Below are 11,665 nucleotides of genomic sequence, written 5' to 3'. Positions count from 1 at the left end.
CAGAAAAGACGGGGGGGGAGGTGTTCTGGTGGGGAGAAGTAGGTAGGTAAGGTATACAGTACAATATCTAATGTAACTAATACGTAGAAATCTAGCAATACAACAGCAGCTAGTAAATTCCCCGCATCCGTCTAATGCATGCACTTTAAGGTAACCAGCAGCAGCGCTGTATGAAATAAATCATCGCGGGGTTTGCCGGCATTTGCAGATAAAAGTAGACCTGGTTTCGGGGTCTGCATTGGTAGGAAGCGAGAGAGATAAAGCCTGTAGATAAGATAAAGTAGGTAAACAAGATAAAAAAAGGGATGAGGAGTGAGGAAATAACGGGATTATTTCATGTGCATCTCTCTTTTCCTACGTATGAAACATGGATAGGTAGATAGATGGTTCTGCGTTGCTACTGTCTGTACGCGATACATATCTACTCGACGCTCTTAGGAGTTTTGAGCGGGCGGTTTTGCATGTGATAGGATAGTTCTTTCTGTGCATATAAATTGTAAGGATCTGTAACATATCTATCTACAAGCAAGCAAGCAAGTAAGCAAACAAGATGAGGCTGTTGCGGGGCAAGACACTTGATTCGCGGGAATTTGAGATCGGTGTGCGGGGTCTGAGTCTGGTGGGGTCGCGATAGATAAGGAGAGATAGGTAGATACCTGGATGTATGTATCTCTCGTACTAATTAATGTTTTATTCTATATCTTGGGGATTATGGTGTTGAGAGCTGGATGTATGGACAAGGAATTGGTATAGACTGGCTTGAAGGGGAAGGGGTTGGAATTCTATGTTGGTGTACCTAGGTAGGTACTGCCTGGATACCTATGTATGATATACCTATCCACGGCCACAAAGTCACTCACTCGCAACGCACAACAGAAGTAATATCAAGCATGCATTTCACACACATCGCTTTCACATGCCATATCTCACTCCTACATACCTAGTCCTGGGTAAATAAAACAAAATAAATAAATTAAAACAACGCCCCCCCTTTAGTTTCCATCTTCCCCGCACTATACAGTACCCCACCCTCCCGTCCGCATACTCCCTTCCTTCCCCTTCCCGCTGCCATTCACGATTCCCCCAACATCCAATACCTCCTCTATCCCTCACCCATCCATCCCTCACCCACCCATCCATCCATCTATCCATATCCAAACCCTTACAAAAGTCAGTAGTACTCCCTTTATAGCCCCACCCCACCCCCATCCCGACTTCCTCGTTCCAGCTTCCAATAAATGACCTACCTATCTGGCTGGTGCGCACCTTTCTTTCTTTACCCCGCGTTATGTATGTATGCCAACGAACGAACGGCTGCTGCGGTGTTGCGGAGATAGATGTATATGTACATAAATAGATACATATATAGCTTAGGTACATAAGGTACATAAGATACATGGTTAGAGAAAAAGCAAGGACATGAGAAAATTCGTCCTTATTTCTTGGATTAGTTAGATATGAACAACGGTTGTTGCGGTGTGGCTAGTGTAGAGTAGAATAGGTAGGTAGGGATTGGGATTGGGATTGCACGATTTATTAGAGATATATTTCATAGGTAGGTAGTGATTCCCGGTACCTATTGTTGTTGACAGCTGCCGTGGAGATAGATCCCTACTGAAATCAACCGCGTCGTAAAAAAGGGAAAAAAAAAAAAAAAGCAAAAAGGCCATTAAAATATAAACCCCAGGAATAAATCCTATACAGATACGCCCCCACGCCGCAGCAGCTGTTTCAGGATCGTCCTGGCTATTTTCTGAGACGGGGTGAAATAATTACGTGACGTGACGTGAGGGAAGTCAGAAGGATCTGAAACGGAGGCTGAGTGTGTGAGGCTGAGGCTGAGAGAGCGAGCGAGTCGGGGTTGGATTGTTGTTTTGGTTGGCGAGGATTTTCTGATTGGATAGAAAGAGATTGAAATTTCCAGGGGAGATTATTGGGAATGAAGTAATTCTCAAAAAGAAGAAAAAAAAAAAAAATGAATAATAATCACCCAGAGCCTAAGGTAGACGAAGAAGATAAGTAAGGTAAGTACCTTAGAAAAGAACAAGCTTACTGCGTACCTTAGGTAGGTATTTACTAAGATAGTCTCGATTCTCGACCCACGTATCTATCCTTCTCCACATCCAGGGCACCCACCGTCTAGAATCCGGGGTTGACGAATGAACGTCGCGCGACGTTTTGGTATGTATGTAGGAAGACTGATTCCGGTGCTCCAGATCTGGGTCTGGGTCTTCATATAGTATATTGTACGAGTTCCCCCACATCTGGCTACCTTACCTTATCTCTCCATCTACCTAGGAGGGACAGTAAGATAGCACGAACTATCGACTCTCTAGCGGGGAACGCGCTCATCTAGGTACAAGAAAAATGATGGTATCGAGCTAGCGGCCTTTGCGCATATTCTTGGGGAAAAAATATTTCGAGGCTATCAAGTAGTATAGGTAACCTGAAGCTCCTACAATGACGGATAGTACGTCAACCGAGTCCCGCTTGCTGCTTTTCCGGAACCATGTTTGCGCAGCAAGGAGGAATGAATACTCGCGATACACGCACCAACCATCTATGCTCGGATCTGGGAAATCAGATCTATGTTGTTTGTTGTGTTATCGTGTTGTTGTGTCGCCGGTACTACCTACAGTAGGACTCCCGGATGCGGATGGTTGGTTGGATATCTAGACCATCCATCCCGGGTCGAGAGGCTAGATTTAGTACTAGTCTCCTGCCCGTAAGAATTTCGACACGACAGGTCGGGGGCGGGTCTGGAATCTAAGATATGTAAGGAAGATCAGCGGTGATGATGGTCTCTCTCGCTTTTTCATCTTCATCTTCCTCTGTACGTATCAATCAATTATGTCGCGATGCGGAGGAAGGGAAGAGGAAGGAGAAGAAAAGTCAAGGAGGAACGGTGAAAGGGAAAGCAAAAGCGGATGGATAGGCGGATCTTAAGATCTAGATTTAGATCTGATGTTGAACGTTTCATAGGTGTATGTATGTACGTACCTATGCATTGTCGATCGGGTCTTTCTTTTCTTTTTTGCTTTTTTCTTTTTTTTGGGGGGGTTTGAAACGAAACGCCACTGAAGGGCGGCTTGCTGTGCCTCTGGCTGTCTGACACCATGCCGTAAAGTACAAGGGCTTTTCTTGGCCTGCTTCTGGCGCCATACGCCGCGCAGGAAGAGAAGAGAAGGGATTGAGAGAAAAAAAAAAAAAAAGAGGAAAGCTGTTGAGCGATGAGCTGATAATCACAGCACTGTGCTGTACATCTGTAATACCACCGTACTACTGTAGCTGTACGCACCTCGCATACCCCCAACGGCTCCGTCAACCCATCAGACTCAACAGTATCCAATGCCTGCAACCCTACCTGCAGCAGAAACACCCCGTATCCTCCGTCGTCCGTCTTGTCTGTCTCCAGCCAAAGGAATCTTTTTTATGCAGGCATTTGCATTGTGCATTGGCATCTCGCTCGCTTCCAGGGAGCTTTTCCTCCGCTAGCTCTAGTGAGGTCATGGTAAGTAACCGCACGATGGATACGATAATGTTCTACTGTATGTCATGCGTTGCGCGCCGGTACGTCAATAGCTCGGCGGCAAGCTTGTGATCTGAGGATTGAATGGTGTGGTATGGTGTGGTATGAGCTTAGATAGTATGGTCATAAGTGAGTCGGACTCGGGACTCGGGGGATAAAAGAATGCGTGCGGTTCTCGTCTCGTCTCGGCTCAGCCGGGTAGAATAAAGAGATCCTTTTTTCGAACAAAAGCAAATTCAAAATAAATCAAAGATAAAATCCAAGCATGGGAAACGGGAAGTCAAATTGATTGTTACCGAGTAGATCGCTGGCTTCGAAACGTCGTAGTACGTACACTTTCACGGCGCGTACGAGATCATGTTTGGTATCCCGTTGTAGCTGAGAATTGTAACTAGTGCGACGGTCGAATTTCATGGAGGGTGGGGCGCGGGGAGGGATGGACAGTAGCCAAGACTGATGCTCGCCGGCTTCCCGTCGTTATTATTCGTGAGGTCACTGAATCGAAGAGTGAAATAGTCATGAGAGTGAGGACGTGAAAAAAAGCGCGATTGATGTTCTAAATTCTCGATTCTAATTATAATCACGATAGTGTACCGTACGGGAGTACCTGTGCGGAGGCGTATACCGGACAAGGGACGCCGCGCGCTTGAGATGGTGAGACCGCTATGAAGATGTGCGATACCAAAAATATACTTTTGGTACACCTGTGTGATATTACCTGAGATCTTGTAGATAGAGAAAGAAATAAACCGCAAAAGTGATGAATGACCCCCCGAGGATCAGAAGACGTGAGAGATCGACGGGAGGAAGCGGGAGGAAGTAAGTGCCCGTCGTCGGTGTATACAGCGCACAGGAGATGGATATCATGCCTCCCACTTCCTCTGCAAGCAAAGAGCTGGGGGTTCTTTTGTCCTTGTTGATTGATGGATCAAGTGACTAGCAATGCGTACAGTACACCGTATACATAGATGTACAGCAGAGTCGAGGGGTGAGAAGCCGTTGTCCCTCTACAGTATGTACTCCGTATGTACGAAGTACCGTACATGAGATGAGGACTTACTGCAAATTGTGCGAGATGACTTCCTGGGAGAATTGTTCTCACCCTGGCACGCTCTTCCCAACAACCGCATAGCAGCACACTCTCGACTTCTTAGCCATCGCGCAACCGGCAGAAGAGCTCACCTTTACACACTGACTGGCCTTGGTATACGCGCCCGCAGACACGGCTGCCATATGCCCGTGCAGACCGCATTTTCCAGAAGCCCGGGATATAAAAGAGGTGCATGGAGGTGCAGCAATGTGATGCGTCCTGGCCAACTTAAAACAAGGAAGGGTTGCAGGAACAGGGCATCTTCCTTGGCGACTGGGAGCACACCATGGCCATGTACGGGGGCAGGGTGCAATGTATTCTTGGTACAGGCGACAGGGGGGAGTGCAAAAAAATCCACAAAATTATTCTTCGACAGGTGAGGAACCGTGGTTCTGTTGTGGCGATATAACAGCGGGATTTGGTGAGCCGGGACGCATGATGAGAAAACATGAGGTGAGGACGGGTAGCTATCAAGTGTCAAAAGCAGAGTCTGATATCACCGCGAGGAAATTGTGGGATCGTTTTCTTATCATATGGAGTGTTATCTGTGGCGACGTCTCCCTCGGTCGGGTATCTCCAGCGCAGATAGGACGTGCGGCTATCGACTATGGCGTGGCTGTATCTAATGCAGCCGACATCTGTGTATATGTACATGTCAATGCATGTCAGAGCCAGTCGCTGTGCATGTATCTGTGCATTGTCCGTGGTCCGATATGTGGTCTGTTCATGGATAGCCTTGCGCTGCCTTGGAAGTTGAAAAGCTCCTTGCCCTTGATGCAGCTGTCTGGGCGCGTCCCCAACAAAGGGGGGGCGTGGCGGATCGCCTCAACCGCGGGCGAACAGGATCTTCACCGCGTGCTGGCCCGTGCGCCGAGGGGCCAGAACCCGGTGCCGACTCTCCGACGAGATGGATGGGCCATGACGGGACTAGCGCGGTAAAGGGGGGGGGGATTTAGCACATCCGCTACTGCGCGTAGGGTGGGCGTAGCGTGGCGCCGTCTTAAGCCCCAAACACTTCGCCGTTGGGACGGGCTGCTGTGTGGCTCGGTCTGTGGCTTATCGTGAATCTCTTCTAAATCTTACGGGACGACGAAGGTGTAAACAAGAACGGGAGCCGTCGCCACTAGCCCCGATCGAGCAACGCAGCCCCCCGGTGCGGCGTGAACCAGGGGGGGCGACTCGTACTGCCACTATGTGATTATTATCAGCGTACAAGGCGACCGACGTGAGAGAGAGACGACCAGACCAGCCTGGTGGTGCTACTACGGGCCATGGCACAACCATCCATCCCATCACTACGACCACTCTCCGCAGTTCGCCATCGCTCTATCGTGCTATAGTGGCATCACTTCCTCATTTTTCCCTCCTCCTCCTCCTCCTCCTCCTCCTCCTCACGTCTAGGCCATTGCCAGCCTTCTCCTCCTCCTCCCCCACCGTTGCATCGTGCATCGTGCATCGTCGTGTGTGTGTGTGTGTGTGTGAGCTCTCTTCTGCATTTACGCCCTTGTCTTTGCTCTTCTCCTCTTCCCTTCCCCTCCCCTCTGTCCCGCATCAATTTATTTTTCCAATCGAGATTCTGCCCTTTGACGAGACGTCATCTCCTCTTCCCTGCGATAGCCTCGACGAACCTCGCGGCCTCGCGACCCCATCTACCCTGACCGACCCTACCTCACCATTACTCTGCTCTGTCTGCTTCAATTGCAGCCGTCTAATCCCGGGGCCCCTTATAGTCTCCCAATAATCGCCACGCTTGGCCTGAGACCACCATCCCGCTCTCGGCAGCCAAAGGGAAGAAAGGGTTCTTACATCAATCAATCCGCCTCTCCTCCTCTTTCTTCAACCCTCGTCGCCCCAATCCCATCAATCGACCTTTGTGAAGCATCTCTGCTCGGGTCGTTCTTGCCTTTGCCCATCATCCTCCTACCTACCTAGTCGGGGCACACTTGCTGGAATACGCTGTGCTCTGCGAACTCTCTTCCTCCGTCCGCCGCACCAACAACCACTACAGACCGTTTCTGCAACATAACACTGCGTAAGTTGGAACACCCGCCTTCATGTAGCTCCCTCGTCCTCCGTCTTCGACACCTACGAATCATCCCCTACGATATCTTGTATATCTTTCTTTATCTCCCCCCTTCCCCTCCTTCCTTCCTCTCTTCCTCTCCCCTCTGCGGCAGCACAGGAAGCGACTGACCGGGTCTTCCTCTGAATCTAGTCAACACGAGTCCTCCGAAATCTTCGATGCCGCCTAGGAAACAAAGATAAGCTTCTCGACCACCCCCATCGTCGAATAGCTTTCCGACCTCCCCCCTCGACATCCATCCCCCTCTTCTATACAGGCTCCCACGGGATGCCTTACACTCCTCCCTCCCAGCGATCCCCAGCTGCCTCAGCAAACACATCCCCCAACTCCAGCCGCCGATCATCAATCCAGGCCACGCAGCCACTCGGCCTCAGCGTCGTCAGTAAATCAGAGTTGCCGCGCTCGGCATCATACCTGACCCGACACCGCCGGACACCCTCCAGCAGGAGCCCTCTTTTTCCCTCTACCACCGAATCCCCCCGGCCCGTCACTCCAGATGAACAGAAGAATGAGCCGAGCAGCCGCGCCGTCGTCCAGTCGCCCCCGCCGGTCACAGGCGATGCGAAGATGCCCGCGGGCGCCGTCATCTCGCCCCCGGATTCTGCCCTGAACTCGAGCGACGATGAAGAGGCGAAGGTGAAGGTTTCCAGAGGTCGGAAGTTGGAGAACTTGGCAGAGCTCCAGGAGGCCATCAGGGTAATTGAGCAGCGGAGGTCCCCCTCCCCTGACCGGATGCCGGAGCAAGGACCAGCACCCGCCCAAGGCCTGGCTTTGGCTGTGCCAGCCGCCCGTGAGGAGGAAAAGCCGACGGTTGTGCACGCCCAGCAGCCCGCGCCAAAGACCGTGCGGAAATTGGGTCACAACCGGGCGAGTACCGAGGGCTCTGTTTTCCTCAATTTACGGGGATCTAACACCCCAAGCAGCCCGTCCGACGAGGCCAGTGACGATGAAGAATTCGAGGGGTCCGAGCGGAAGCCCCCCATGCTCCGGAAGAAGTCAGGGGAGCTCGTCAGACCAGCCCTCCGGACCCCATCGGCGCGGCGGCGCCCCTCAAGTATGCCTGGCACTCCGTCCTTCTCCAAGGCGGTCCACTTCGACTCGAATCTGGAGCATATCAGACACTTCCTCCAACTCGATAGACCCCTGGCCGTCAGCGCTGGTTCGTCACCCGTCGAGGCCTATGATAGTGACGCCGAGTTTCCCTTTGACGAGTCCCCAAGATCTCCACCTTTTGAGTGGGAGATCATCCTTTCCAACTTCCCAACCGAATCTCCTATTCGTCTGGCACAACCAGTCCGGGTCGAGAGGGTATTCCTGTCCGGCGATAACAAGACTCTAGTGGGGACCGTTTCTGTTGCAAACCTGGCCTTCCACAAGACCGTTGTCGCTCGTTTTACGCTGGACTACTGGAAGACGACGTCCGAGGTTGTTGCCGAGTACAACCACAATGTTCGAGAGCCTAAGCATTCCGATGGTCGTGACCGGTTCAACTTTAACATCAAGCTAGCTGACCTCGCGAACCTCGAAGCCAAGACGATGTTCTTCTGCGTCAAGTACTGCGTCAATGGCCAAGAATACTGGGACAATAACTCCTCGACCAACTTCCAGGTGGACTTCCGGAAGAAGTACAAGCCGCAGAATGGGAAGAAGGGGTACCAGGGCGCTGCGTCCAGGCCCGTGACTGCATTGCCGCGAAGCCACAGGAAGTCAACGTCGGTCACGGGGCAGAGGCCGAAGCCGATCCAGGCCGCCTTCGATGATTTCGGTGATGGCTTCGATGAGAAGTACAGGCTGGGCAACTTAAAGAAGCCCGCTCACGATTATCTGGGCGAACCGAGTACCGCGGTCAGATTAAAGGGTGTTAAGTCTGATGTTGGCTTCGACCGACGAGTACCCCAATCCAGTGCCCAAGCTTTCGGCAACCGATATGACTTCGGTGCGTCGCTCTCTGCTGCAATCAACGCTGCCAATTCAGTCATGGGTGAACGTAGTGGCCTCCAGATGAGGGGTGCCACGACAGCAAACTCATCGAAGGAAGCTCCCGATTCCGATGATTCTTCCTCGCCTCTCACCATGGCGAGCCCCAAGTCCTTTGGATCTCCTCCCTCGAAAGGGGTCGATGTTCCTCGCCCTGGAGGCGAGAAGCCGGTCCTTGCATCTCAGTCCTACAACGAATTATTGGACAAATATTGCTTCGTACGTACAACTGAGCGACTCCACTCCGCCCGCTAACGATGCCTATAGTTTGGATCCGTGAAATCCTCACCTCAACTCAAGGAGGGGACTTTACGATCGGGACACTTTGATGGCACCACTGAAACGGACTATATGAGTGGATCCTCCGAGTCTACTGCCGAGAGCTCCCCGGTTATCATGGAGACGCGGGCCCCGCTTACGAGAACGCCGTCATCTCAGAGTGTCAGGTCGAGCAGTCCGGCCCCGCTGACGGGCTTCGTGACGGGCACGCCTCCGATGTACTCCCCCGTCCACATGCGAGAGTTTCCATTTCACGAGAGTCATACAGCTACGGCAATCCTAGGCTGATGGCTGATGGGGAGATTTTACCTTTAATACGGTTACAACGATTCGTGTTCTTCGCCGATGACACTCCTTGGTTTGTTCAAAGTGCTTGGCTGCCAAGGAAATCATCAAGGGCGGAGATTGTGAGGTTAGGTTACCTCTTTACTGAGTGTGATTCACCATTGATGTGAGAATCATCACCCGGACACCGTTATCATTTTCGACGTTTCTCCCGGATTCGGAATTAGGAGGAACGTCTTGTCATGCATTTTTGCGGGTTGGGAAAGGGTTTTCGGTTTGGCATTTGCTCGCGGCGGCTCATGGATTTGTTGGTTTTGCGGTCTCGGTTGTCCCTGTTTTTGTGAGCGTCTCTTCTTGCATGTTCTTTTCCACATCTTCCGGCGGTCTTGCGCAAGTCGACTTTGCTCCCGTGCATACGATGGGCTTTACCATGCATACGATAGGTTCTAATGCTTGGTTTCTTTGCGCACTGGAGTTCAAGGGTTTTCCTTTTAGCCTCTGCGAGATTGTTGGCTGTCTTGGAAAAAAGTTGTGCGATATGTTTATGGAAGTGTCCCGCATTTGGGAGGGAAGGAATAGGGGTAAACAAGCGAGGCCTTTGAGAGTGTCGATGGATGGGCCGGGGACGCGTGATGATCACAAGATTCTGTCTAGCTCTAGCATGCAGACAATCGCTATGGTAGATGAATCAATACGAGGATGATGAAGCATGAATTTCAAGATGCGTGTAAATCCCCAGGTGAAAACTTATTCCAAATCTACTTGTTCCCTTGACAGCTCTATGTTGCTTCCAAACTTTTCTTGCCTGACCCTACTCCTACACACCGAGAAGTTTAGCCTATCGCCATTAGGAATAAGTTTATTCATTTTCAAACACTCAAAAACTCAATTCTCGAAGCTACTTGACTCCTTGCCATCTTAACTATCTACATCCCCTATAAGGCACCGCGCTTGGAGGTATCATGTGATCCCGCGTCTATTACTAAGCGCATCTTTGTAATCCGCAACCCCCGGTTGGACCGAGGCCGGCTAAAATGTAACCGACCGAACCTCGCTCTTTTCTCCCTCCCATCCAGGAACCGTGTGATATACAAACCAGCCCGCCCGCAATCAACACAGGATCCAATACCATAAACACAACAAACCGGCACGAACGATATACGATTAGCAGGCTCGGGACCGGTCTCGATTCGAGTGCATTGGCTTAGGTGGGCTTTGGTTGAATTAGGATTATCATCAGCCAGGAAAGAAAGAAAGGGATCTATCTGGGGAGCTTGGGTATTTATTTTCAAGAGGAGGGAGAGACATAATAACGAAAGGAAGAAAAGAAAGAAAGGAAGAAAGATGGAGCGATTAGCAATGAGGGCGCGCACAACCAGTCTTCGACTTGGACTCCACGTCTCAAAACCAAATACCACCATCCTCACCAGCCGCCGTCTCCTCACCACCTCTCTCCGCACACGCACATGCACATCCACAACACGCCCATCGACCTACTCCCTCCGCCCATTCATATCCCAAAAATCAGCAGTAGCATACTCCAGCAGCAGCTCATCATCATCATCATCATCACCCAGCGCCTCCTCCCCCTCCTCCTCCCCCTCCCCCTCCACGACCAGCACAGCACCCCTCACACCACCCGACCAACTCGACGCCAAAGAGCGCTCGATCTTCGAACTTCTCGCCCGGGAACTAGCGCCCCAAGAACTCGCCGTGCGCGACGTGAGCGGCGGCTGCGGCAGCATGTACGCGATTGAGATTGTGAGTGAGCGCTTCCGAGGCATGGGTATGTTGGCGCAGCAGAGGTTGGTGAATGGCGTGTTGGGTGAGGAGATTAAGGGCTGGCATGGTGTGCAGTTGAGAACTAGAGCTCCGTAGGATTGAGAAGGGGGGGTTGGAGGTTTGGGACTGGGAGGTGGGAGGTGGGAATGGGGAGGGGAGTGTATTATTAGGAGACGGTGTATTACTTGTAAAAGAAAGAAAGAGAGAAAGAAAGAAAGTTAATCAGGCATTTTCTTTTGGGATAGAGGGGGGGGGGGTGGCACATATGTAAAAGGGGATAGAGATATGGGTGTATATATGTATATACATACCTATGCATTGTGCATTATTAGATAAAGATCCTCTTTACCTTATCCTCGAGAGATCGATCTCTGAAGATGTGTTATAATAAAGAGAAGGAAGGAACAATTTATATCAATGCGCTGCAGCCACATAACCTGAACATCTCACAACATCCCACTTCCCTATCTATCTATCAACACTCTCACATTCCTCCACAAATTCATACCTACCTTACAGCAAGCACCGCGAGTAGTCTGTCAAGAGAAATCAAAAAAGACACTTACTTCTACCTATCAATCACGTCATCCCGTAAGAACCCACACTTGCATCGGCGTTAAAAACCTCTAGACCTAGGCTA

The 11,665-nt window shown here is 51.0% G+C and overlaps 4 protein-coding genes across 4 annotated transcripts; 3 read left to right on the top strand and 1 right to left on the bottom strand.

Moving 5' to 3' along the window:
• Positions 1 to 5,057: 5,057 nt before the first annotated feature.
• Positions 5,058 to 5,558, top strand: M430DRAFT_21683 (hypothetical protein; the record flags this gene model as incomplete). The annotated part of the gene is made up of 1 exon (XM_024864553.1): positions 5,058 to 5,558. The coding sequence occupies one exon, from the start codon at positions 5,058 to 5,060 to the stop codon at positions 5,556 to 5,558; it is 501 nt and encodes a 166-aa protein (XP_024718610.1).
• Positions 5,559 to 6,824: 1,266 nt separating this feature from the next.
• On the top strand, positions 6,825 to 9,424 carry M430DRAFT_173185 (carbohydrate-binding module family 21 protein). The gene is made up of 2 exons (XM_024863644.1): positions 6,825 to 8,898; positions 8,947 to 9,424. Exons 1-2 carry the CDS (start codon positions 6,970 to 6,972, stop codon positions 9,244 to 9,246), a joined length of 2,229 nt encoding a protein of 742 aa, XP_024718609.1. The 5' UTR covers positions 6,825 to 6,969; the 3' UTR covers positions 9,247 to 9,424.
• M430DRAFT_36692 (hypothetical protein) lies at positions 9,252 to 9,731 on the bottom strand. Its single transcript, XM_024866980.1, has one exon. The coding sequence runs from the start codon at positions 9,677 to 9,679 to the stop codon at positions 9,467 to 9,469; it is 213 nt and encodes a 70-aa protein (XP_024718608.1). The 5' UTR covers positions 9,680 to 9,731; the 3' UTR covers positions 9,252 to 9,466.
• A 595-nt stretch (positions 9,732 to 10,326) lies between these two features.
• M430DRAFT_36691 (hypothetical protein) lies at positions 10,327 to 11,387 on the top strand. Its single transcript, XM_024866979.1, has one exon. It carries the CDS (start codon positions 10,588 to 10,590, stop codon positions 11,119 to 11,121), a length of 534 nt encoding a protein of 177 aa, XP_024718607.1. The 5' UTR covers positions 10,327 to 10,587; the 3' UTR covers positions 11,122 to 11,387.
• Positions 11,388 to 11,665: the final 278 nt, after the last annotated feature.

The sequence above is a fragment of the Amorphotheca resinae genome (assembly GCF_003019875.1).
Source record: "Amorphotheca resinae ATCC 22711 unplaced genomic scaffold M430scaffold_10, whole genome shotgun sequence".
Taxonomy (NCBI): domain Eukaryota; kingdom Fungi; phylum Ascomycota; class Leotiomycetes; order Helotiales; family Amorphothecaceae; genus Amorphotheca; species Amorphotheca resinae.
Note: the sequence above shows the minus strand (reverse complement) of the source record. Positions and strands in the feature narration are given on the sequence as shown.